We start from the raw sequence: 27,154 nt of genomic DNA, 5'->3' as shown, positions 1-27,154 counted from the left end.
TAAATTCTTATCCTTCTTATAATACCATGTCTTTTGTATAAACCAGATCATATGAATTTGATCAATGTATCATTGACAGTTACACAAAGGCAACAATTCTGAAAGTTTCCAGAAAGTAGTTTGCATTGCCGTTGCTTGAGTTCGCTCTATGTAGAGAGTCATTCACTCTCTTTGTCTGCGTTGTTTATGTTAGCGTTTCCCGTGGAATGCACAAAAACAGGCACAAGTGAATGACACAGGTAGAAAAGGTACATAATCTATTTTTGTTACAATGTAAGTAGTTACATCAGTTTTAGCCAAGAGTTAATTTACTGGGGCACTCCAAGCTGAAGTAGTGTCTTCACTAAAGTGTGACAGATGTGATCACTGATATTATCAAATTTGTGACAAATTTAACACAATATTCTTTGAGTGTCTTTGTTAAGGGTGGTAAATAGGTAAACTCTTAACAAATAAACTGTTTTTCTCGTAGGGTTTTGTTCAGAGCAGTATTAGGTAAAATCTACCAACATTCCCAGGTATTCGCTACCAGAGTTTTTGTTTTGAGTACTAAGTAGGTAAAATGGACTGGAGTACCAAAGGTATTTACCAGGATTCCATGCTAAAATTATGGTACAATAGCCTGTTTACTGCACTGTTTGGATACATCATTAGCTGGTCATACCTCCTAGCCCTCATAATCAATGCTAGTAGGTACGACCAGCTATAGCTAACGATGTATCTCAACAGCGCAGTAAACAGGCAAACGGTACAAAGAACATAAACCCATTGTATAAATTTAATTTGTTTTTCCTATATTTCATACAAAAATATCATCCCTCAACATTGTTTAAAGTATTCTCCAATTATTTTAGAACATAAAGTTTCCGACATATGTTTTCAAAGCACTTCGTATCAGAACCTCAGATCAAATATCTCCTTGTTTTTCTTGTGGCTTACAATAGTGAGGAGACTAACTGACTTTCCACTAATGAGAGAAAACCATCAGTAAACTTGACTCCAATCCAAATTATAGACTTTCCTTGTGATGTGAATTCATTGATTTTGTACCTGTGTCATTCTCAACAAAAAAGAAGAGTTTAAAACAATAGGATATTGTGTGCTCACACAAACAAAATCAATCACAAGCATGTTTGTTTTCTAAATTTGTAGGTAATAGGTTGTAGGTACACTGAACCGTCACATCAAGCTAACAATGAAAACGAACAATGCATCTTTGGATGTTTTCCACAAGCTTTCAGGTAAAAGGACACATACAGAGATGACGAGCAGCTCACTGTCATTTTCAGATGAATGGACACACACACAGACAGATGAGGGCGACTCACTGTCATTTTCAGATAAATGGACACACAAAGAGATGAGGGTGGCTCACTGTCACAGTACCAATAATCACAATAAATGTTGGAATTTGTAGATTCACTAAGATACATAAAAAAAAAATTACTAGAAGACACAACAATAAATTTTCTGTAAAAGCCAATGATTCAACTCCTGGTCCACAAACATCTGCTCATCAGATGATGGCCCACCGATACCAGTACTACATCAGTGTTAGACGTAAGCAGGTAAAATCTAGCTGACTTCCCGAGTCATTTTACCGGGGTTTCCGACCAAAATTATGGTATAATGTATGGGAAAGATGCCAGTTTTACCAGATCTACTCCCATTCTGTTACCAGCGTTCCCTAACCTTAGCAAAAATACTACATCATTATATGACTTGTACAAAACACAAACTTTCATAGCCCAGTTCACATCAGGATTAAAATTTATGGGTGAAAACAATTGTCTGGGGGAGCTATAGTAAAAATGAGTTCAGAACTAAAGATGACCTGTGATTGAAACATAACCCAGTCCCTTTAACTTGGCATGTTACTGGGTTGACCAATGCAATCTTCACAGACATGACACCAGCATGTAAGTCCTCAACAAACAATAAAACTTTTTTGGCATTTACTCTTCACCTTTTCCACAACTCTTCCACATTTACTAGTCTTGGAAGAATGCCCTTGCTTTGATGACAATAGTTACCTAGTTATTATATGACACTTGTGCACAACTAAAGAATGTACAAATGTAGGTCACCTGCAGAGCTTTTCAGTTTCATTGAAGCACTTGAATGCACATCTCTACATGTGTAGGACCACGTCTTTCCCCTCTACTTTATGTTGTGAGCCAACAATTATCTAGTAAGTAAGTGATTTGTACTTAGCCCTACATGAATGACTGGTAAACATGCACGTAGCCTGGAATTCATGCTATTAAACTGAGTAACCATAGGACTTTCCATTTTGGATTCATTTCCTCCAGTATACTGAAGACCAGAACTGCATAGTTTCTTGTCATTGGTTGTAAATTGCAGTGACTTTTCATTATTGCTAGATTTGAAAACTAACTACAGGTCCTTTTAAGTTACCCGGTAATGGTTTTTATGCTCACTACAGGGAACATTTATAAGTTTCCTCCTGTAGAACCAGATAGTATGACTACAATAGAGGGGCATGGTTCATAAAATTGTTAGTCCAAAACACAAATAGGAATCTATGATTGTGTTGTTGATTTGATAGTCAGGCACACCCCTTACGCTAAAATTCCTACATTTTCTCGGCTGTAAAACTATTATGGGTGGGGGGTGTATAGACTGCTATATATTGTACTAGTAGGGAACCCAGGTGAAAACTACCTGGGGAGTCTGGATAACATTTACTTCATTCTATATTGCCATTTAAAAAAATACCAATTTCACAACAAAATCACACTGTAACTATGGAATTTGTCATTCTGATGAGGATCGTCAACCCAGACAGATCGAAAGCTTAATGCTAAAAACTTTGAACTGCTTGCGTGTTATAGCCTATGTAAATCAATCTACCAAGCTGAGAACAATTTGGGTCAAAATTACACTACGATAAACTTGTGTGATGCACAGCCAATACAACATATCTGTTCTACGTTTTCTTGTATAATTATTATTGCAGTAATATATGCTTAGTTGTATTTCATTTGTATATACTCGAGTCTAACTATAGCAGTGAGTTCACAGAATGGCTGATACTATGTGATAGATTGCAATGCAATGCATGACTGGTATGCAGCAGTGCGTGAAAGCAAGGCACCAGTCAACTAATTTGTTCACAAAATTGATAAAACCAGTAGGAGTGTGCCGACAGCCTCTAACATTACATCTAACAGAATAGGAAGGTCTAAAGGGGATGGTCTGGACCATTAAGGTATTCATTAAATTAAAAAGACCACTGGAGTAAAGTTTCATTGATTCCCTTTCATAGCTATGCAACCATGGGTGTCCTCAGAGAAATATCTCTGTCAAACCTAGAGTTAGTATGTGTAGATGTATACCCTGGAATGCATGTTGACAAAATATCTCACTACTGGAAATAATACCAGAGAACAGTTTAGATTCACAACCTGTCATTAGTTCATCCACAAATCATCAAACTTCACATATTGCAGAGTCTTGAGAGACTTGGAAGGGAATGCTTCATGAATCAATAATATATGCAAATGTACCAGAAATGTACCAGTGACTTGTTCTGTTTTCAAATACAGGCTTTGAATCTACAGGTTGCCGGTTTGAGCCCTGTCGCTACTGTTTGTTTCTGAGTGGCTAAAGTCCTTGGGTAAGATTTGAACCACGATAGTGCTTCAGTCAACCCAGCTGTATAATTGGGCACCTAGTAGGATAAAGGTTGCAATGAGAATGCTTTAATCCTGTGCGCTTATAGAGGCTGCAATGGATTGTATGCTCCTCAGGGAGTTGAGGAAGTAAGGGGCCATTGTACCACAATAGATCCGTGCCAGGGGTAATAACTATAAAGCGCTATGAGCACAGAGTGGGAAAGCACTACATAGAAACCAACATTATTATTATTATATAGCTGTGAGATACAAACAAATATACATCCAAGGAGTGTCAAGACAAAGAGATTGTGGTACATGTCATGTCATCACCAGAGGTTTTCCCATCAACCCTTGCAGGAAATCTCTAATATGGCTGGACATATGTCAAGTGCGGAAGGCTTCTTTACAAGATTCCAAAGTTGATGAAGTTGCCAATATTCTATCACTCAAAACCATATTTAAGTTGATAGCAGTAAGTTACACAAAGGAGGCAATAATTCTGACTGGTCATTTCCTTTAACTTGGCTATCTAAAAGTAAAACAGTCCATAACTTTATCCTTATTCAGCATCCTCTGAAACAAACTATGAATATAACTAATTCTGTCCACTATAAATTCAAAACAGTCAATGCATACTCTGACATAATTTTTTCAGAGTTCTCTCTCCCTCCCTCCCTATACTGGTTGGTAGAAATCCAATATCACTCAGAAAATGTGACCTTAACAATGTGCACCTAATCAGTCCTATTGTTCACTCACAGGTAAATCATGAACTGATTATCTTCTGATATTGATTACCAAATGAACTGTATTGCTCATGATTATCTGGGGAAAACCCAACTGCTACCAAATTTTTTTAATAACTCATGAACTTGATCATTTCACAACCTGCAATCGCCAATCTTCTAATAGTGATTACCCCCCTCATGAATATTCACAACTGACCAGCACACCTGGCTGGGGAGATCCCAACTGAAATATTTTAATAACCAATGACTTACACTATGTATACTCATTAATACAGCTGTTCAAGTGGCTAGACTTGAGATCTAATTGACAGATATGTGAATGCACTCATTTTTCTTAACATCACCTGATAATTGTGACAAAGTCCTGGCAGCAAATCACATGTATTATCTAGTACCCTACACTAAAACGATTTTTGATTCGCCTGTTCTTGTCTACACGCTTGTATCACTTGGTGCCAACATGTGTAACACAATGACAGATCTCTCATTCTACTACCCTACGCAGAACAATTTGATTGTTCTGTCCTCATCTTCAGGCCTGTAATCATTCGGTACCAACACGTGTAACACAATGATGTATCTCTCACTCTATCTATTGTACCTGATAGCAGACATCTAAACGTGTAACAACATGCTGGATAAATCACACCACATCAAACATCAGAGGTAATATTGATAACGTTAGACTTTCAAAACATTCCAGCTGACAAAGCTTTGGAAATTTTTCCTATGAAATACATAATCTCTAATTTTAGTGTAATTTTAATAACATCTGTCACTGTTGTACTGAACGTGGAGACAAAACTTGGAAACCAATACAACTAATCTATCAACATCTAATATTATCATTCATTAATATTTACAAAGAATAGTGAATCAAAATCAAAATTCGTATGCTGAAACTGTAGGTTTTGCAAGAATCAAGTTTTTGGAACAATCATAAAATTGTCATCAAGTTAGGGAAGGAGTACAGCAATTTTCCTACACTGCAGTCCTGCGACTTGGCTGTCTGGGGTTGGCGGGGAAGGGGCCTACTCCTCCTGTTTGACTTTACATAACATACATTTAATATATATGTGCCCTTTGAGGTGCGTTTTCTAGCCCTTTAGTCTAAAATGGTGTGTTTATTTTGAACTGAAATCTAAAATGGGGTCCATAAATCATAACTGTGTCATTAATTGCCCAAAAATGTTGCCTTGTGAGGGGAAAAAATTTGAGAGTGAAAACTACATTTTACAATCCACCATTTTCTTAATATGGAACTACTACAAATATATTTTGGTTTAAGATTTGATCTTCTAAAAACCTGTAACGGTCTAAAATGGGATCTTGAGTTTTGGTCAAAATAGGTCAAAATGGGGTCTGGGGTTGGCAGTACTGGCCACATACCCCTACAAGAGTTGGCTGCTGGTACCACTCCCAAACCTGGGGGCGGTCATCTGGGATATAAACAAAAGAGAGACAAAAGAGAAAGAGTAAAGGCTAAGTACAATTGATATGAAATATGGTAAATAAAGCTATACAGCCTAATAATCTCCTTGGTCAAATTTTAATCAGCCTGACAAATTCTAGACTCTAGAATCTCCAAAGTTGACAACATTGTAAATATTCTTACCTGGTTGGTATTATCAGCACATTCCTGGCATAAACCCCTGTCATGCACTGCATTGTATGCATAGCAGCCATCTATAGATAAAGCCTGTGACCACGCTATTGTACGTAACAAATCCACGTCCTGCCAGCTACACACATGCCAACCTTCAGAACATAGATTACTACTGTTTCTAATATGACCTTGCCATGAACCTTCACACGCTGCTAGTCTTGGATGGCTTGTAAATGCTTCCCTACTTTTATCAGCACATCCTGTAACGCAAACAAAATATGGATTGTCAATCAATCTCTTATCAAAGTGATCAACTTCTTTGTGACAAAAATTTACTATGAAATGACACATCAATTGAAATTTTGAAAATGAACACTATAAAGAGAAATTTTAATTATTAATTTACTAGTGACAAACATAAATATCAAATAAAATATGCCTGTTAAAATTTAAAGGACAAATTAAAAAGAGAAATGTTCATTCCTAAATCATTAATATTCTGTATATTTTCACGTTTACCATTACATTTTCATATTTACATTGACCACCTTGGATTAAAACAATATATTGTTGTAGTCTGTAGCTACATTTTTGTTCTATGGATATAATAAAACATTTTATTATAATTGTTTAAGCTGTATATTTTCAAAACAATTAGGAAATACCTTCATCAACACCAAAAGTTGATTTTAAGCACAGTACTTTTTTCTTATCTTCTCTTATTGTTAACACAGAAAAAATATATGTTGTGGGTAACTGTCAAAACTTCAACTGATTAAATCATTTACATATACATACACACATACATGCACGCCTACGCACGCACGCACGCACGCACGCACGCACAAACAGAACACATATTGACAAAAAGAACAGATGCACGTTTCTGTACCTAAGAGTAAACTTTTTTTGTCCACATACATTCTGATTCTTACCCCTGAATGAGTTGCTCACCCTTAAGCACTGTGCTGCTGCATTAGTACAAATTGTTAGCTAGAGTTGGTGAACAACTGTGCCTTTGTCAATGTCGTTGGTGTTGGTTAAACTTCACTGACATCTCAATCAATGAGATTTTCACCCAATGGACTGTAACGTTGTCACAATATTGAGACCAAAATGACCTGAATATACCTGCACACATTCAAAGAATCCCAACGTACACAATACATTGTCAGTCAGTACAACACTGTACAAATACCCCAAGGTAAAACACATACCTATTTATTTCAAACCTTTCATGTCCTGTTGTAACAATCATTTACAAAATCAAATAAGAAACTGCCTTGAGAATCAAATTGACAACAGAGAGGATGAAACTCATGTTACACTATCCAGATTTAAACTTCCATTGTACCATTTACCTGGTCCAAACTGTTACCAGAAGAACTTTGTTTAATAATAGCCTAGATTCTACGCTTCACATGATTTGGACTATCAATGACACCCATAGAATCTAGGCTATAAATACATGTACTTTACAATGCCAAGGGTAAATCATTGAAAAACGAACGCAACATGCAGCCCTCACAATGATAGTTCACTATAAATTGTATATTGATCGGTAAAGTTGAACGATGAAAAATATATCTAAGTTATACTACTTCACAGTCACTATGAGTATGTACATACCATAACTTTGTAAACAAAACGAACACTTCCAGAGAGAGGCACTGAGTACCACCACTGCTAGTACCGATACCTTACAGGACCAACACATCTCTGCACTATGATCAGATCACTGGCACATTAGATGACCAATTCACAATAGATCTATAAGACCCGCCCTCCAGCCATCGAATTTGTTACCCGATTTGTCAGAATGAATGTCCATAAAGAGGGTGATTATTTCCCATACTGGGGCATGCTGGTACAAAAACAATTGATTAGCATGCTTTTCTAGCAACTAATTTGTTATGCATTGCTTCCATTCAAACACACAGACCCATGTAAATTTTGTGTAGTGTCAACATCTCCGCCATGTCGGCTACAACTATAAAGAAAACTCCACAAAACTTGATGAAACCTTAAAAGGAAGGCTAAAAATAAGTAAACAGAGCTGACATTCCGATCTTGCACCAGATGAAAGAAACACGGACCACTGTTATTCTCATCAAAGGGGGATTTTCTAGTACACATCACACTAATCCTAAATTGGCTATTCTTAAAGATGATTGAAACAGGGATGAATCATGAGAAGTATTCTTATCAAAATACCACAAATACAAAGGGTAAAGTAAATCATGACTGAAATTCTTTCGGTGAAATACATCATACAAGTTTCCCAACAATACATTTCTGTGTTATTATCAAAATTTCCCAAATACAAAGAACAAATTAAATTGACAAGTTCTTTCACCAAAATATTATAAGTTTTCTAAGATTCAATTCATTTCCATGTTATTATCATAATAACCCCAAATACACAGCAGAAAACAAATAGAAGTTCTTTCAGCGAAGTGTATCCTTCAATAAGTTCAAAAGAGTTGATTCAATATTTCTGAATAATGTGTTACAGTAGGTAAAGACAAAATCATTTTGTAATAGTAGTAGAGAGTAACAATTTTGGACTCAGAGCCATTTCAAAATTGCCAATATTAGTAGAAGTAATAAACAAAGTGACAAATGGGGACTAGAGATATTTTGACAACAACTATCATCAGACAACTTTTTCAAAATTTTTAAACTTTTTTTTTCACACGAGAAGATAACACAATGAGTGATATTTTAAATGAAGTGACAATTTTCAAACACAAAAACATACACTGCTACTAAAAAATTATGCCTAAAACCACCAGGGTTTTAGCAATCTGTCTAACTAACTGTCACAGCTTACAATCAATACATTCTGAAGAGCTGCAAGTCTCCTTTGAGGAGTTTTGAATAGTTCCAATCAGATAGCATAGGATAATCATTAGTCGACAGTAAGCCTTTGAATAGAGGGGGGAGAGGCAACATTATTGAGGAGCTCTAGCACTTAACAAGTATTTTAATTGGATGGTGGGAATTACATGAAGCTTTACAGCTTTCAAGATCTAACAATATCAGGGAGCTGACTCATTTAACTTTTGAATTCTGAGTTGCAATCATTCTATGGTGGAGTTGTACAATAACAAGGGGCTGACTAGCCTGCAAAAAGATTCTTCCTGTCCGCAATATCTTTCAGAGGTTCTACAATGTCTTGACACAGTCAATTTCTATCACAATAAGAGGAGGCAACTGTTCTTACTCCATAATTCTTTGTTACATTTTTTCAATTCAATAACAGTTGGAACTGTATTGCACAAAAGCTGGTATATAACAATAGCAAGACTTGGGCTAGCTAGTAATCTACTACCAGCTTTTCGAGTTTTATGGTTTCTCAACTAAAAGTCATTCCCAGAAATTTGCCTATCTAGCACGGCATCCTGGTAAATGATATTGTCAAACCAGATAGCTTAAATTGTCTGGGATACTTAACCCTAAATGTTGAGTATTACAGTAAAATTAAATTTTATATGTATGTCCAGGGGAAGCCAGCTTAGAAACTTGGCTATCTAGCAAACAATACTATCAAGCCAGATAGCCTCTGGGTTACTAATACTAGTAAAAGTTGAGTATTACAGTAAAACACTGTTATGTGATCTCACTTGTCTAACTACACTACTCTGTACATTCACTTCACAACCAAGTTATTTATTGTACACATTACAACTACTACACTCCATAGAATAGGTAATACTTGTGGTTGTATTCATGATTTGACACCCTGACTGACACAAACAACCCAAACAGATAAGTTAATCAATAGCAACAGTTATGCTAACTCAGCATTTTTTTTTGTTCCTCCTCCTCCTCAGTTTTTGAACAGTGGTTTAGATATATCATGTACATTAGTGTTTAAAGGCCAAGGTTTCAATACCAGGACCACAATGCAAAACACTAAAAAAAAAATTTCAGTTATTTTCATCAAAGGTATTCAGTGTTATATTTTTTGTGTCACTGTATGGATATATCCATGAAGTGACTACAATCTAAAAATACACCTGGCCATAGATTTGAAATTGTACACTTAATAGACACAGGTATGTACGTCTTTTACCCCCAACCTGGCATCATTGTCAACCTAACTTAAGTAATCAATCTTGCCAAAGGCAAAATTCCATTGTACTTGACAAACTGACTTCTGTATTATAAAACCAGGACACACATTTGTAAGTGAACTCGATACGCCACTAGCATCTACAAGGTGGCAGTGTTTCCAAAGGTGGGGTTTTCTTACCGGTTGTATGTGTGTCAGTGATAAAGACTTTCAACCATCCTACAAAGTGTCTAAGACTAAAATAAGTCTAATTCGGTCTGGATTTATTTCTGCTCTTTCCATGCATTTTGGTCTCTGCTTAGTTAAAATGAGATCTTTGGAAAGTATTAGATATTATTCCCCAATATTTTTCTTCATTCAGCCAAGGAAAACATGAGTGACCTAAGGGGCCTTGTCACTAAAAGTTGCTATACAACTCACAAGTACATCTGTAGTGTCAATGTGACAAAACCCTGAGGTCAGGAGTATACAAGTGTTATTCCAGCTGAATGAAGAATGCTCTTGTACATAGGTTATTTCATATGAAGATGATTATGGCAATATGGGAAATAGACTTAATGTTAGAATACACACCATGCCCCCAAAAACTTGTATTCTGATGAACAGTAAAGTGTAAATCATCAATTGCATTTATATAGCTGCAAAGCCTAGGTCAAAAAGATCTTCCCTCTGACAGTCACAAAAGCAAACTGCACAATAAACAGACCTTGAGTACACTAACTTAAGTAAAATACAATCACAAAAAGCACTCACAACAAGTTATTATTTCACACTACACTTCACTGTAAGGTTATAGTAATTTCCAATCGCATCTCAACTACTCGGGTAATTTCAAGCTACCAAAAGTTTTTTGAAGCAGAAAATAAAGAATCAGCCCTCACAAGTTTTAAGGCCGAAGACTAATTTGAAGCATTTTAATAGAACTTTCAAAAAGAAACATGATACATGGTAAAAAGTATAGGCATGAACATCTAGCACATGTTGTGAATATATGGAAATGTAACAGTTTATTCTGCAGGCTCCATCAGTAACATTGATCAGTTGGAGTCGTTACTGCCTGCAGTTACATCTCACATTTTTGCAATACAATGCATAACAATACGATGAGCAAATCTGTTACATGTTATATATTTCCATTGCCTTCTAATGTCTCAGCACTGTAGCAGGTTTGTTACAAGACTGTAGCAAATGTGTTACAGCACTGTATCATGGTTGTTACAACCCTAGCAAATTCTTTATAACACTGTAACAAATTTGTTACACTTACAGTACTGTGGCAGGTTTGTTGCAACACTGTAGCAAATTTCTTGCAGTACTATAGCAAGTTTGTACCAGATTGTAGCAGGGTTGTTAAAATACTAGCAAGTTTGTTATAACACTAGCAAGTTTCTTATAGCATTGTAATGGGTTACAGCACTAGCAGTATTGTTGCATACGAAATGACACACTTGTTGTCAAATATTGAAATAACATGCATTATGGACCTGTAGCTGACATATTCAGGCACACTTTACATAAATAAAGACAATAATAATAATATTGTTTACATTCTTGGTCACATCTAGTTGCTATAACTTGAGGTTGAGATGAGTTCCTGTAAAAGTGCATACATGTTAAACTTTTAAAGAATGAACCATGCAGACATTAAAATGATTTACCACAAAGCTGACCTTAGTAACATGGAAAGGCCTAGATTACCAAACCACATCATAGCTACCAGCTTCCTTTTCTTCCGATCCATTAGCTCAAGAATTTTCAACCCCCATAATTTAGTTAATTATCGGTGATCACACAGGGCGTTAATTACTGTCGTATGTAGACTTTGTATGATACATGATTAATCTAGGAATTTCTACTGACTGAAATATCGCCTGTGGGTTTGACTGGCTGGTTGGGTATAATTAAACAGTCTAATATGTGTACTGTCTGTTCACAATTATGGCTACAAGAAAGCTTTTTTTTATTTCTCCAAGCACATCATCTAATGTCTTCAGTATTCTTGTCTAACCATCAAAATAGTATTGAATGTGCGTTGTACATCCTTCTTTATCTTGTTCTTCAAGTTTTGCACATAGCTATTGAAATAGACTCTGAACTCAGAGACCACAGCTTTATGGCTTGATACGATGTTAGTGTCTGGTGTTTGCCAGCATGCTCACGAATGTTGGTGCTATTACATGTACAGATAGACTAGTCTGCTGTCATGATCACAAATGCCTGTCGGGGCTAAGATAGACTAGTCTGTTTACAGTGGAGGAAGATCTCATACCAATAGATTTATCCATAGATAATCCTGCTTGCAGACATACATGTGGTAAGTCGGGACTCGATTCTGACCATGTCCCTCTCCTTTCTCCATCTTTGTCAGAATCAAGTCATACTCCTGTCTGCAAGCAGGACTAATCAATAATCAGATGTAACCAACAAATGAAACACGCCTGCCCTTTTTGCCCTCTGCCCTCAACAAATTACAAACTGGTTTTGTGGCCATGTTGTCCCATGAAGACTATCAGCTTGATATAGTACATATGGCTGTAAGATGATATATGTTGTATTTCATACATGTACATCATTATTGTCAAATTCAATAGACTCAAACACAGTTAAGTAGATCCGTATGTCAGGGGAAGTATGGCCCACACTGTGATTTATAATCTCATACTGCCAGACCACCAGCCAGTGATGACCATATGGAACACATTCTGACCATAAAGTACAACTGGAACACATACAATTGGTAGATTCTATTTCATTTCCATGTTGGAGTTGTCTATTATTGTCACTCAGGAGTCTGTTTAACATTGCAGAATGTTTTAATCTACATGGTTAACTCAGGAACCGCTAGCCTACATGTAGACTTGAAGGACTAGCGCTACAACACTATCTGTTATCCTATCTGACATTTTGATTTTGAATTTCGCTGTCCTCGTCTGTGATGATAACAGTGTCTCACTGGTCTACAAGCCACACCTCGCCAAACACATAACGTGTGTGCAAAATATTAGTGACAATTGAATAGAATACACCGTACATAATTAGAATGAGGTCTCACTTCCATGATGACACCTAATTGTTGATTCATCATGTGAGCTGATGGCACGATTTAAATATGTCTCATTATGTATTCGACCAATAAAGGTCTATACGGAAATGTCATTCTAGACTAGAGGGACACAGCTATCATTGTAGATGAGGAAGGATAGCGAAATTCAAAATCAAAATGTTAGTTAGGATAGCAAATAGGGAACTTGCAAACCCGCCATGTTGAATGTTTCATCATGGTAAATGTGATAATAAATACTAATCAATTAGTATTGTAAACAATGTTGATACATTGTTTGTAACCACAAATAATCAATTCATAGTTACACTGACCATTGTGGGAGGTTAATTTTATCAGTAGCTCCAGATTAGGTATTACAATAACCACAGATAATCCCATAGTCCTTTGCATCTGAGCATGCTCAGTCTGGATTGCAAGATCCCTATTGAGTGGTAGTGCCAGTCCTTCGAGTCTACATGTAGGCTATTAGGAACTGCAGTCAGGCCTGAAAAAATTTTGTTGATTTAATTTCATGGTACAACTGATTGTTATTCAAGGAATTTGTAATACATTAACACACATTGTATTTAACTGTACTCAGTACATATTATAAATATAACAATATCTATTTCTGAAGTTAAGGAACTTTCTACAATTTAGAATCATTTAGACACAGTGTTCATGGTGCTAGCTGAACTCCATTATTTCTCAGTATGGTAAGAGAGATATTAAAACAGAGCGCAACTAGCATTCTAAACAGGCTAAGAATTATTTAACTTGTTTATTTTTTTAATGAAGAACTGTAAGTATATGACTTGGAATACTATCAGGACAGGTGTGGATAGATTAGTTTTGCCAACATCATATCCCTGTCTATAAACATTTCATTTCAAGACATGTACCAAGTCTTTCCATATAAGGCCTGGCATTTGGTGGATGGACAGTGTCCCTGAAGTACGAAGCAGTATGCCTAATTTAATGCACCACTGACAAAGCACAGCAATTTCTTGTGACACACTAACATTCGATGTTTCCTTAACCTTAATAAATATGGTGACTCACAAGAAAAACATAAATATTGTGTAGCTTTCACCATCTTGACAGAAAACAAAACAATATTGTCTTTCAATAGAGGACATATTGGTAGAGAAATACCCTAGACCTTCACGCTGGTAGATTTGAACTGCGTAAATCCTCTCTACAAACGCCAAAACCCACCAGCATGAAGGCCTAGGCTACTACTGACTACATCAAGTGCAAATTTACTTCTATCTGCATTTGTGATACCCTATTTCTTAGGAGAGCTGTCACAAACCAAGCTACCTCATTCAGTCAAGGATGGCATGAGTCTTGATGCCCTATCTGTTGTAAGTTATATGACTGGGTATGAAAGGCTCGGATAGATTCCAGTATAGCAGTCTACAACTATAGCAAGGCATGAGAGTACAGTGACTTAAATGTAAGAAATAAAGATCAAATGTTCCAGGTGATCGCCAGGTCATAACCTTTGACCTCGGGCACAATCTACAGGTAACCACACATAAAACCAGAAATAAAGACTACTCTGTTATTAGGTCGCATAATGCACCTGTTTACTCCTGAACCAAAATTATTTGGTTACAGCCTTCGAAAAGTACGCCTGAACAAAAATGGTATTATCTTTCTGAATTCCTATAAATCTTACAAAATCCGCATGGTTTTAGAGCACAGCAATCCGACACTTACACATGAATAGCAGCACAAAGTGTGCAGTGTGAATAACAATAATATCCCCTTTCACAACACCTACACAAAGGTGTGTCTGGTTGAATACACTGTAATCTGCAGTAATCCCCTATATGAGCTATGCAATACCTGAATTTCTTGACCACACAAACATCTTGATTCACTGAGCTCTGCTAAATATGACAAAACATTTTATCAATTGAAATTGGTCTTTGTACTTATTATGACATTGACCTTTTGTAAATTTCACAGATTTTGTCGGCTATAAATTTTGTTATCTTCATGCTTGTGGATTTCGGCCAAACATCAAAAGTTTTGACTGTGTACATCCTCTCCACAAACATTGAAATTCACCAGCGTGAAGGTCTAAGCTATCGCAAGTACAAACAGCCCCACTGAATTCGGCCCCACTGAATTCTCTCCTCTGAACAGTCCATGCTCTTTCTTGTGCAGTTCTCATTAGGTACATGGTTCCCAATTAAAATTAATTAATCAATTATCATAATCATTCATTAAAATATGCAAATGTTTGAAGGACTTATCAGGGCAGGGTTTCCCTTAGCCAAGAGACTTGGCTATCTGACTTTAAAATGTTGTCATACTTCCAAACCATTATTTCAAGTCAAATAGCTAAGTCAAGTTACTAAGTTGTCTGGACTATATTGTCAAGCCACTATATCTGTATGTTAAATCAGATAGCCAAGTCTCTCACAACCTAGAATCGATGCGGATGGGGATTTCATATTTTGGTGACGGAGAAAACCAAAACTTAAAATCCCCATCTACATGGATTCCAGGCTAACTCTCTCATCCACATTTTACCCATCCTGTACGGAATGCTGGTTGGCATTCATATCCATTGATCTATTGAGCATTGATATTCAATAGGGCAAACAATTTAAAATGAAGATTTTACAACTAAAAGTGTATTATTTCTAAATGTTGGGTTGACCAGTATCGGATAGCCAATCAAGAAACTTGTGGCCGACTCAGTTCACTATCATTTGAATGGTAGCTTGAAATAGTGGGACCATGGCAACTCTCTAAGCTAGTATGATGAGAACCCAATTAAGTCACTACAAAAGTTCTATTAGAAGACATATTGGTAAAGGAATAGCTGAAAATAAAAAATTTCCAGAATTAATCTGATTTGGTACTCTTCATACTTCTCTGCTAATGGTAGGTTTTTATCAGTACGTTAACGTAGATTTCAGTGAAGATGTCTGAACATGTTAAATCTGATAATTGTGTGGGTTTTCAATTATTGCTCGATGAAACTTAAACAACTACCAGAAACAGATACAAAAAGATGCTGAATAAAAAGACCACAGCTGCCAAATCTAGTGCTCGGAAAAAAACAAGTAGTTATAGATTTTAAAAGAGTTGTACGAAAGATAATGATATTAAAAGGCCTTGGATTCAGAGGGAAAACAAAATGGCCTCAAAGTCCTTGTATCCCGCCCTTGTATAGCTGTGATTATTTCAAGGTTGCCTGTACCAAGTATCTATAATTGTAAACTAAATAACAGAGATTAGACAAATATATCAGAACAGATAACAAAAGTCTTTTATTATGTCGATAATTTGATAATCAGATACTATACATAGGATAATGTCAGGGCAATCACAATATTGGTTGTACAAGCTACAACAGGTATAATTAAGACCAAAGGTGTTAATTTGATAAAGCCCCACGTATTATGTTGTTTCTCTTTATTACCTTTTATCATGAATCCAGTGGAAGAGTTGCGAAAAATAATCGATAAAAAACATGTTAGGCACAATCGGAGACACTATAATTCCAATTACGCTAATCCATGGCAGCAGATGTAATGACCAAAAACACAATTTTTTTTACTTCTCTTCTATTCTATTGGATAGTATTTATCTATTAATTTTGCCGGTTAAGGGTGCTTTATCTGTAACGACATTTAATACATGGTTAGGCTTGTTCCAACACAATGGAAGTGGTTTGATTTCCATAACAACATGAAAGCCTGCTGCAAGACAAACAAGCCCGATATCACTACCAGACCACTTATGGTTCACTCCAAACACAGTCAAAAGACTGTCATTTCATGCCTGAAAACATCATGAATGGACAGTTAACTATTCTAGAGTCAGACAATTCTTTTGCTACCTATCAGTTATGCATGAATGTTATGTTACAGACTAGCTTGCCAATGGTATCTTTTCTTCACTTTGTCTCTCAACAGCCTTGAAATTTAGTTGAGTCTCAGCACATATTGGCCAAGATTTGCCATTTGCCTTTTCCTAACCTGATGTGGGCAGCTATAAGGAAGCTACTTATCAAGCTACTTGAATATACTTGAATAAACTACACTACATTTCATTTAATATGTACAGCACTTCTGGCTTGTTTGTCTGTAACCCCTATCCCAAGGACATTGATTATTATTCAGCCTCTTTGCTTTTCAGTTCTACTCCCCTACTCTGAAGAAGATTGATCAAGTTTGGCTCCACTCCACTCCAAACCCCCCATCCCCACATACACTCTGGAGATTGATCAGGTTTGGCTCCACACCCACCCCAACCCCCATCCACCACGTCCCTGAGTCCCCTCTTGATTGTTACAATCAATGGACTTTTACACATGCAGGTTTTGTATAATTATATATATATATATATATTGCACTGGATAGTAGGGGCAAAAACCAACTACACGTAACAAGTACCGCTGCCACTCCTGATCCTGTAAGTGACAAAAGTTGGCAAAGTTTGGTGGCCCCATTTCAACCCTGTGATCCCTGGGTAGTATCATTAATTATTCATTAAACAACATAACACTGCAAATCTGATATCTAGAGCAACAATTTATTATAAAAACTTTATTTGAAGATAGTTACTATCAATACATCCACAGTCTGACTGTATCACAGTCATCACAGACTGATACATCATAATGATGTATGTGGATGCTCAGTTGTGTGAACAATGTGTAGGGCAAAACAACTGTAATGAACAGGTATAGCATTAGCTGCTAATGAGGTATCGAATCATCTCTGACCCCAAGATGTTGAGATTGATGCACTGCCAACACTAGACTGTGGTATGTAAAGCTACATGAATGATATGTGAAATATTGCATCAGCACCTCTCAAGATTATAAACCTTTAGCGGTACCCAGACCTTGGTTCATTCACTGCAAAGGTCTAAGGTACTTAGTGTTCCCATAGAAGTAGACAGTGATTGACACCTTCAGATAAGTATGTGACAAGTGTTAAAGTCTTCACAAATCATCCTGTATTGTTCTTGCTAAGTGACCACTAATTTGACAATACACAGACAAAACACATCTCAGACCCCATGTCTCCAAAGTCATCATTTGGACAGTCATAGCAATCTATGGCTGATATCCCTGCTGTTACCTGTAGCGATACACAGGTTGTATTGATATCAAGTCAGATATTTCTCCATGATCTACATGTACTTGTGTGTCTGTGATGGCATTTGTCACTCTGTGTTATGGTCTGTGTCGCTGTAGTGTCATCTGTAGTAAATTTAAAGAGATATTTAAATTGTATCCTCACACACAGACTGGGTCATCTATGTAATAAATTTAGTCAATGTCTTTTTACATAGGTAGTATCTTTAGGTTGCAATGATCTATAGCCTGTGTTTCTGGTGTCACCTGTCTAGTGATACACAGGTTGTATTGATATTGAATCAGAGATTCTCATGATCTTTTGGCTTGTCACTGTCTACCAGTAGGTGGCCTCAGTGATGACACAATAGTGTCGACTGAAGAAATATTTGATCTATTAGTAACTATTAGATTTAGTGAGTATCTTCAGTTTGACATCATCAGTGATATACTGTCTCTGCAGATGCCATCAAATTCACAATCCGTGATACACTGATAATTTATTGTCCTATGTTCTTGATGATTTATAATCCAACGTTTTTAGCTGTGGCATACCCTCCCCTTTCATTGTCTATGGTTTGACCCACTGGTCAAGAAGGGCACACTGATAGGGCCCTCCTACTTTGTGTACTGGTAATACATACCCCATCAACCGTAACCCACAATATTGTTACAGGTCAGTGTTGTTTTTGTTGGTGACATGAAAAACACCAGGGTTGGTGATGTTTTTGTCTACCACAGGTAGGTAGAACAAAAGCTGTCAAGTACACCTAATGAATGTAATAGCACTGACCTCATGCCAGTTGTACAGTTTTTTAAACTGTGTGTGACATTAATTCTATCATCTATGGCGTTTGATTAGCACTGATATCACCTACTGTGTTAATGATGTACTCATCAACACCCCTTGTTTATTCTTTCTGTCTTATTCCAGTTGCACCACAGATTTTAGTGTGAAGTTAGGGGTGGTACCATCTCTTTTCATTCCTTTTCTATCACACCAACTGTTTTGTTGACAAAAATGTTAAATTACAGGGTATATTCAAACTTTAAGTGCAGAAAATCTTCATTAACACTCATCAATTAAGAAGTGTTCATTAGAGAAATTTTCAATTCTAAATCAGTTCAGTGAAAATGAATTGCAGCTGGATCTCCTGTCCCCACATGCATAATTGCGACATTGTTTGAACCAATTTCATTGAATCAGTCCACCTCAGGAGTGTTTTTGAACAAATTCAAAATAAAATGGTTCAAAACCGATGCAAAAGCAAAAGTGAATTTAGTCAAATCCATTACTCTGTATTCTTGTGGGGGACAGAAACCGACTTCAAAACTGCTTTAAAATGAATTGATTCAGTCTCAATCATACATCAATGGATTCAGGCATAGACCCTCCACCCACAGGTTGGGACAGGGCTTTTGATAAGAATGTTTAGGTTTCGGGTTCTTGAGTTGTTTTTGATCATCAGATATGGTAGGTTCTGTCTGGCATTTTGTTGATTTTTTGAATTAAGTACCTCCTTAGCACAACAAGTACTTAAGAGGTGTGTGGTGACTGCTTTAAACAATGGATCATTTTGTGCAAATGACCTGACAAGACTCTAATCACATCTTTCATCCCCATTAGTCTGTTTTCTTTGAACTGCCTAACAATCACCAATGACTTGTTCACTACTCTAGGGGGTGACAGTATTACATCTGTAAGCCAAGTCAGTCACAGGACTGATGGTGCTAATACCTTTTCCAAAGAGTAACTGAAGCTGGGAACCACTTTAGATGGTGTTTTGTTGTTACAAATACTTAATGCTATGATTTTTATCACAATTTTGTCTGATTTTGATCCTATCTGTGTTTACTAGTTTAGACTACAGATTTGGATAAAGACACCTTATCACAAAGTTGGATCAAAGATTCCCCCCCCCCCCCCAGCCCCTCTCTTTTCAGTATCTGAAACGAACTTTATTCATGCAGATCCGGTTTGGCTTCATTTCATTCATGAATTTGTGGGTTTTAGGGGTCCTACAATGTTCCTCTGGGAGTTGGTGGCGGTGGGAACATGAACCAAAGTTGTGACCCTGTGCACACTTACCAAATATCACAACAAGATTTTTTTACCTTAATGAAATATAGAAAGGACAATTATATCAAAACTACATATTTAGACTCTACAGGTTCAACTTTGTACAGTCAACCTTAAATATATCATAATACAAACAAAAACTGACCACTGAATCAAAATCAGGACTTTCTCACAGTAATCTTTCCATATTTGCTCTTCTCTCAGAGTCTCACTATTGTAAAATAAACAATAACATGCCCATGATATCGGTGTCACTCAACAGCTACAGTAGGGTCTATGGTACCATAGAAGAGCTATCACAGTCACATGTCAGTGCCATACATCAGCTATCATAGTCACAGTCAGTGCCATACAACATTTATCAGAATCAAGGCTCGGTGCCATACCACTTTTATCAGCATCACAGTCAGTGCCATACAACAGCTATCACAGTCACATGTCACTGCCATACAACAGCTATCACAGTCATATGTCAGTGCCATACAACAGCTATCACAGTCATATGTCAGTGCCATACAACAGCTATCACAGTCACATGTCAGTGCCATACAACAGCTATCACAGTCACATGTCAGTGCCATACAACAGCTATCACAGTCACATGTCAGTGCCATACAACAGCTATCACAGTCATATGTCAGTGCCATACAACAGCTATCACAGTCATATGTCAGTGCCATACAACAGCTATCACAGTCATATGTCAGTGCCATACAACAGCTATCACAGTCATATGTCAGTGCCATACAACATTTATCAGAGTCAGGGCTCGGTGCCATACCACATTTATCAGCATCACAGTCAGTGCCATACAACAGCTATCACAGTCACATGTCAGCACCATGAACAGCTCTCTCTACACTGGTTTGCTATCAAGTTTAGACTAGACTTTAATAGTAATTCTCATTGTGAAACAGAGAACAAAGTGGTTTGGACTAAATAAAGATGATGTTCTGTCGGCTTTTGTAAGTTAAGACACATGAAAAGAAAAGAACTCATTATGAATGCATAAAAGTAAGCAGTTTTTATACTGATCTTCCTTTAAACCTACTTCTTGGTAGTAAAGAAGGGCTAATAGATGATACATAGACTTGTAAATGTGTTTCTTTTGTGTTCTTCTTTCCTACAATTGGTGATGTATGAGATAAATACATTTTAGTATGCACTCAAGTATTTTATTACCTAGTCAAGTACAGCTAAATATTTGGGGAATGTCATGGTGAGCTTGATAGAAATATTTGTACCACCATAATAGCTATAGTGCTTCATCAAGCCTTTTTTTTTTTTTTGCTCTTTTGAAAACTGTTTTCTTCTTTTTAGTTGATCCGTACTTCTTGCATGGAAAGGGTAGAACATGACATACTCAGTAGCAAAGTCTGAAAATATCGACCCAATAAATAAAATCAAGTATCTGTCAGCGTTGATTGCACTGTTTGTGTTTGTACACTTATAGGGAATCTTACATTGGGAAGGTATCTACCTAGTCTGGATGCCAACTGTGGTCTGTGAGAGAAGGTATAAATCGTAACGATACCGTATAGGAACTAGACTAGTATCTACCATCAGTAGAATGACCACATGACTAGAATCAGCTAAGATTTGAGTTATTTGAAGTGAACATGATTACCATGTTCTACTTCACTGCTGTAAATTGTAAGCTACTTTTGGGCTGAATATACAACCACTGTAGGGGAAGAGCGAGAGCAAAATCCACACATAGCTGGATTGTACTATGGTTTTTATTATCGAAACACAGGAAACTGAAGGTGTGTTAGATTTCTCCCTCTCTTTTTTGAGTGATTCTAAAACATATAACCTGATCTTTGCAATGGCCCATGGTGACACCACTTGGTACGATCAAGTGGTGAGTTTTTATAAGCTGTCATTACAGGAACAATAAGGAAGGAGAACCTCTCAAAGGTGGCTCTCAGCTATACTACCATATCTACACTACAGACTACAGTGCAATACTGAAAACACGTGAATGAAAATGCAATTGGTTCATGGACATGAGATTATGTGAACTGTCACATGGTAGCATTCTTTTTGCAAACTTTGCTGTTTTGGATAAATTTATATACATGTACATTTAATACTGGTGACAACAATAACAGAAATAGGGAACCCTAATGACATGTCCTGGGAGTGCCAGTGCAAGTACACTGAGGTGTGTGGGTACCTACATGTAATCAGGGATGTTAGCATTGTGCTTACCGTGTTCAGGGTCACACAGAACACTGAAACCACTCATGCAAATACCAAGATATACACTCATACATTATAGACTTCTGACGAAGTAAACTGAGTAAACCTTTCAAGATTCTTTTTATATCTTCTCAATAGTTTACCTTTGGTAGCCAGAAGATAAAGCTAAAAATACCCCACCAATGATTACACATCTACATAGTAGATCAAAGCCAGTTGTCAAGCAACAATTATCACCAACTAAAACTTTAAACAAGCATGCTTGTATTTCAAATGGAATAAAGACAAATAACTGACAGCAGCATCGAGATGAGTGAATTCAAATCAGGTGTTTGAAAGGCAGACTGTGTGGTCTAGAAAAGGAAATGTTGTCTATGTCTTGACTTCCCTGACAAATGACTAGCAGGTATGTACAGTGTTTGTGTAGTGGTACTGACTTGTTTGGATAACACACTTAATTGAGAAGTATTGAAATACATGGATAAATTTAGTACCTGTATCAAATAGCTTACATAAATATGACCAACCTTCAATACCATGTAGCTTAAAGACCACACTCTCATTTAGGATTAAAAAGATGGGTGTCAAATACAAATGTCTGGTAGAGCTATTAATTTAAAAAGTTGGTCCAGAACAAAAGAAAGATCCTCTCTAATAGTAATATAAATTTATGGTTCCATCGATACGATAAAAAACTAATAAAAAACCTGGGATTGAATCATGGACATTTTAACTTAATTCTTAAAGGTTCATCATATTTTAATAGAATTGCAATTATAACTTATGTGTGGAAAACATTGCCCTGGCAGCACTGTAGAAATTTTTAATTAGCTAATCCAGAACAAAGAATGATCTTATGTAATATCCTTAGGTCTCCACTGATAAGATAACAATAATCCCCAAACCTGAGATTGAATCATGGGCCTTTAACTTCAATTATGAAAATTTTGATAATTAATATCTTTTATCACAGAACTACACTTGTATATTTGATTGGCTGCAACCACAATTGGTGGCAAATGCTAGGAAAGGCTCAATTCAATACAGATGTGACAGGTTGGTCAACATTACCTTACAGACTGGATGAGGAAGTGGTCACTAAACTGAACACACAGGATGACCTGCAAAATACACCACCATCACCTACGGTACATTTAATTTTACCCTGATTAGTTATCATACCTACATGTTCACATTTATCTAAGTGCCTTTTTTCTTAAATCTATATCCTGGCTTAAAGACCGACACATTCTTACACCGACAATTCCTGAAACCCAAACCTGGTAAATGTATCAAAGTTTGTTTTGAATTGGAGCGGAAAGGTTTTTAAGAACAGGCTTAGCCTTTGTTCCTTTTGATTGAGTGTGAACTGAAATGCAGAAGAATGTCTATGAATACCTGAAACCAAAAGTAGATTTTTTAGTGCTTTAAAAATTTAGGAGAGAAAAACAGTCTGGCAAGGCTAGCTAGAGTACAGCCTACAGACTTGACTTGACTTGTCATTGGTTGTCAAATCTAGCAATCATTTCCAACTTTATGGAGGATCACAATCCAAATTTCAAAGGAACATTTACATTTATTTATAAATCCTGTTTTGTCCAACTTGTATTTTTTCTGTGTACAAACAAATACTCCACTGGTAGTGCATAACAACTTACAAGACTGTTCATGACAATCACAGCCTACAAGTGCCTGTGGTAAGTTTAATGTTTCAATATATTTAATTACAGTGTTGAAGGCAAGACCCTCACTTTCAATGTCATTTCATTGTTACCTATCAATATTGCTGTGACACATTTTCTGTACATGCAAATAAAAAACATTGGGTGAAAGTACTCCCTATACAATTTATTTTATCAGTACATAATGATACCACAAAATAAACCTGAATATTTCAACCTGACGAGTGATAAAAACCAGTTTCTTTACCAACCTCACTAAATCACATTTTTTCTTTCATTACCCTGTCACTTGAGTCATCCTGGTTTGTTTTCTTGGTGCCCTTAAGTATTTTTCTTGAAACTAAATCCTCCGAGTGATAAGATTAGAAACTGCTGACCAAGGTTAGAGTTGTAATAATCACGGTTTATCAAGTTTAGTTGCATTTTATAGTTACAAATCCTATCTCTTACTTATACCTTAGCAACCCTATACACTAATAAAATTTCAATTGCTTAGATTTAATTGGCAGATGTTTGCACAGGTTTTTTTTTTATAGTTTTCCAAGGCTTATGTAAATTTACATGTCTATGGTATTTTACAGTCTCTTTCATACATACATGTGTATGTGTGATTTTTACTTTAAACAAAAAATATTTTTCATAAAAAACATCAAAATATGTAGGAAAAAATATTTAAAAAATAAAGTATAAAGTATAAACACCAAGATGTCATGTAATAAAGATACTAAAACCCTTGCCATTTTAATTTTCAATAAAAAAGTATGTTTACACAGCCTTACAGACAGATCATGGCCATATGGATGAGGATTAGGCGTTTATTTTGGATTTTTAATTTCCAATACATCTTTATTAATTTTTTGCAATTTATTGAGTTACAAACAAGGACTTGGTAGGTTTCACGTTGATTTTTTTAAGTAGGAAGCAATGATAAAAAGTTTTATAAAATGTTTTCCAAAATACTGAAGTACCCAATCCTCATCTAAAGTCACTTTAAATAGCGGTTGATTTATACAAATTAACATGAAAAATTAATGCATAGTACAAAAATATAATTTAGATGCATGTCTTGTCTTTGTTACTTTGAATGTAAATTTTTTCCTTTACATGTACAATTAGCTTTTGCATTGGATTTGTATTGTTTGTGCTTCAGCCCTTGACAAAGAATGTATAGTACTGATGAAATGTGTTTGGTTTTTTTTTATTTCAAATTTCAATATGTAATAAAATATGGGTTATTGTCACCATACTTTAACCTCTTCTAGTTCTACTTTGAAATCATCTGTATATTTATTGACTGTTAAAATCACCTTTGTGACTATTCTCCTCTGGCAGCCAGTCAGTAGATCACAGACTGGCATGTATATAGCCTACAGGTCTTTGGCGAAATACATGTTGGACTTTACTCAGAAAGCTCACACGGGTGAGTAACGAGATTATTTTGAAAAATTGGCAAATATGACATTTGGCCCCAGAGTTCATTAAGTCATGTTTGACTATTGATATTATGTTGTTGTGGTGCCATTTACATGCAGTTATTTATTTAGAGATGTCATTTATAAGTGTCAGAAGGCATAGCTTTGTGACACACCACCACCACCACCACCATTACATTAGATACAGATAAAGCAAAGCCATCTAGCTAGTAACATGAAAATTGATGATAACTCGTTTTTTTTTTAATTTACCTCCACAAGAAGTATGGTAGGAATACTATGCAGAAATATTATGATGACTGACTTTTTAATACTACCAACTAGTTTGGTAGTGATTTTGAAATTTTTTTTTTTAAATTCGGCTTTACGTGCTGATCTACGTTTTTCTAACAGTTACAAACAAGTCTGGACCAGACATCTGCCACTTCATAATCGTGTTGGTGATACACCAGGCAGCATATTTGAACGTCTGTTTAAAATATTTAATTAAAAATAAAAGGGTACATCTTGTTTTCCAGGCTAAAAGCATCCCTTTCAGTTTCCGATCTACTAGTGTTTCGCATTGCAAGATTCAAGTATCAAGCATCCACGCTTTCTTACATTTCAGGAATGACGATTCTTTTTTTCAGCTACACACGACTGTCAATGTATGTGCATGTGAATTTATCTGTTACTCCTTTACTTTACACATAGACCCTAGGGTCTATGCTTTACACTGCATTCACAAAGATAACTAGTACACACTGTGCAAATGTATGCACACTTCGCTCAACACAATACGGCGGAGAAAGGTCACTGGCCGGAGCTCAATCATCAATGGGTCACTGACAAAAGTTACTGACGAGCGATCCATCGTTCAAACAGGCATTGCATAATTTCCATAAATACAAAACTATCTTGTAAATCTGGGGAAACGCAGGGAAAAGGAACGGTGCACATGGCACTGAATGTGAAACTGACTTCAAAATAACCATTCGCTCATTTATTTCTCAGCTGCTACCAACGGTAAACTTTAAGGTAAAATACAACTCGTAAAAACATCGGTGATACTTCCATTCCAAGCACTTCAAATTGTGCAATCTCACATAACACAAACTAATCTTTCAAGTTTCATGCGAAAGCATATGAACAGAACCACAACCATACATTGTGTTTCGCTCAAGTTTAACCACTGCTTTTACTGACTTAGGTTGCAATAGAAAGACGAAAACGTCCGAAAATTCTCACATAAGAAGAAACTGACACAAGAAAATGTACACGATATCCTCATTCAAACAGTACACAGAGAGTAAACATGATTTACTGGACGAACTTCTCGACAATGGTCAACACGAGTATTGCATATCGCTGCTCTGAAGGTCAAATTATTTACAGTGTATGGTTATAAATTCTCTTACCTGCAACATCGAGGTTGTTGGGAAAACTCACTGAGCGAGATACAATTACAAACTGCAAAATCGTGGTTAGATATATGAGCCCCTCTGCCGTAACCCTTGCCATGTTGGTCACCCTCCGTCCGTCTTTCAA

General features: G+C 36.3%; 1 protein-coding gene across 1 annotated transcript in view; it reads right to left on the bottom strand.

Annotated features, from left to right (window-relative positions):
• Positions 1-27,154, bottom strand: part of LOC144446284 (uncharacterized) — a 31,674-nt gene extending 4,520 nt beyond the window's left edge. The window contains exons 1-2 of the mRNA XM_078136033.1: positions 27,025-27,154; positions 6,006-6,256 (exon numbers count right to left, since the gene is read on the bottom strand). Coding sequence (XP_077992159.1) covers positions 6,006-6,256; positions 27,025-27,127 — 354 coding nt within the window. The 5' untranslated portion in view covers positions 27,128-27,154. The remainder of the gene's footprint in view (positions 1-6,005; positions 6,257-27,024) is intronic.

Source organism: Glandiceps talaboti, chromosome 15 (assembly GCF_964340395.1).
Source record: "Glandiceps talaboti chromosome 15, keGlaTala1.1, whole genome shotgun sequence".
NCBI classification, from domain to species: Eukaryota; Metazoa; Hemichordata; class Enteropneusta; family Spengelidae; genus Glandiceps; species Glandiceps talaboti.
Note: the sequence above shows the minus strand (reverse complement) of the source record. Positions and strands in the feature narration are given on the sequence as shown.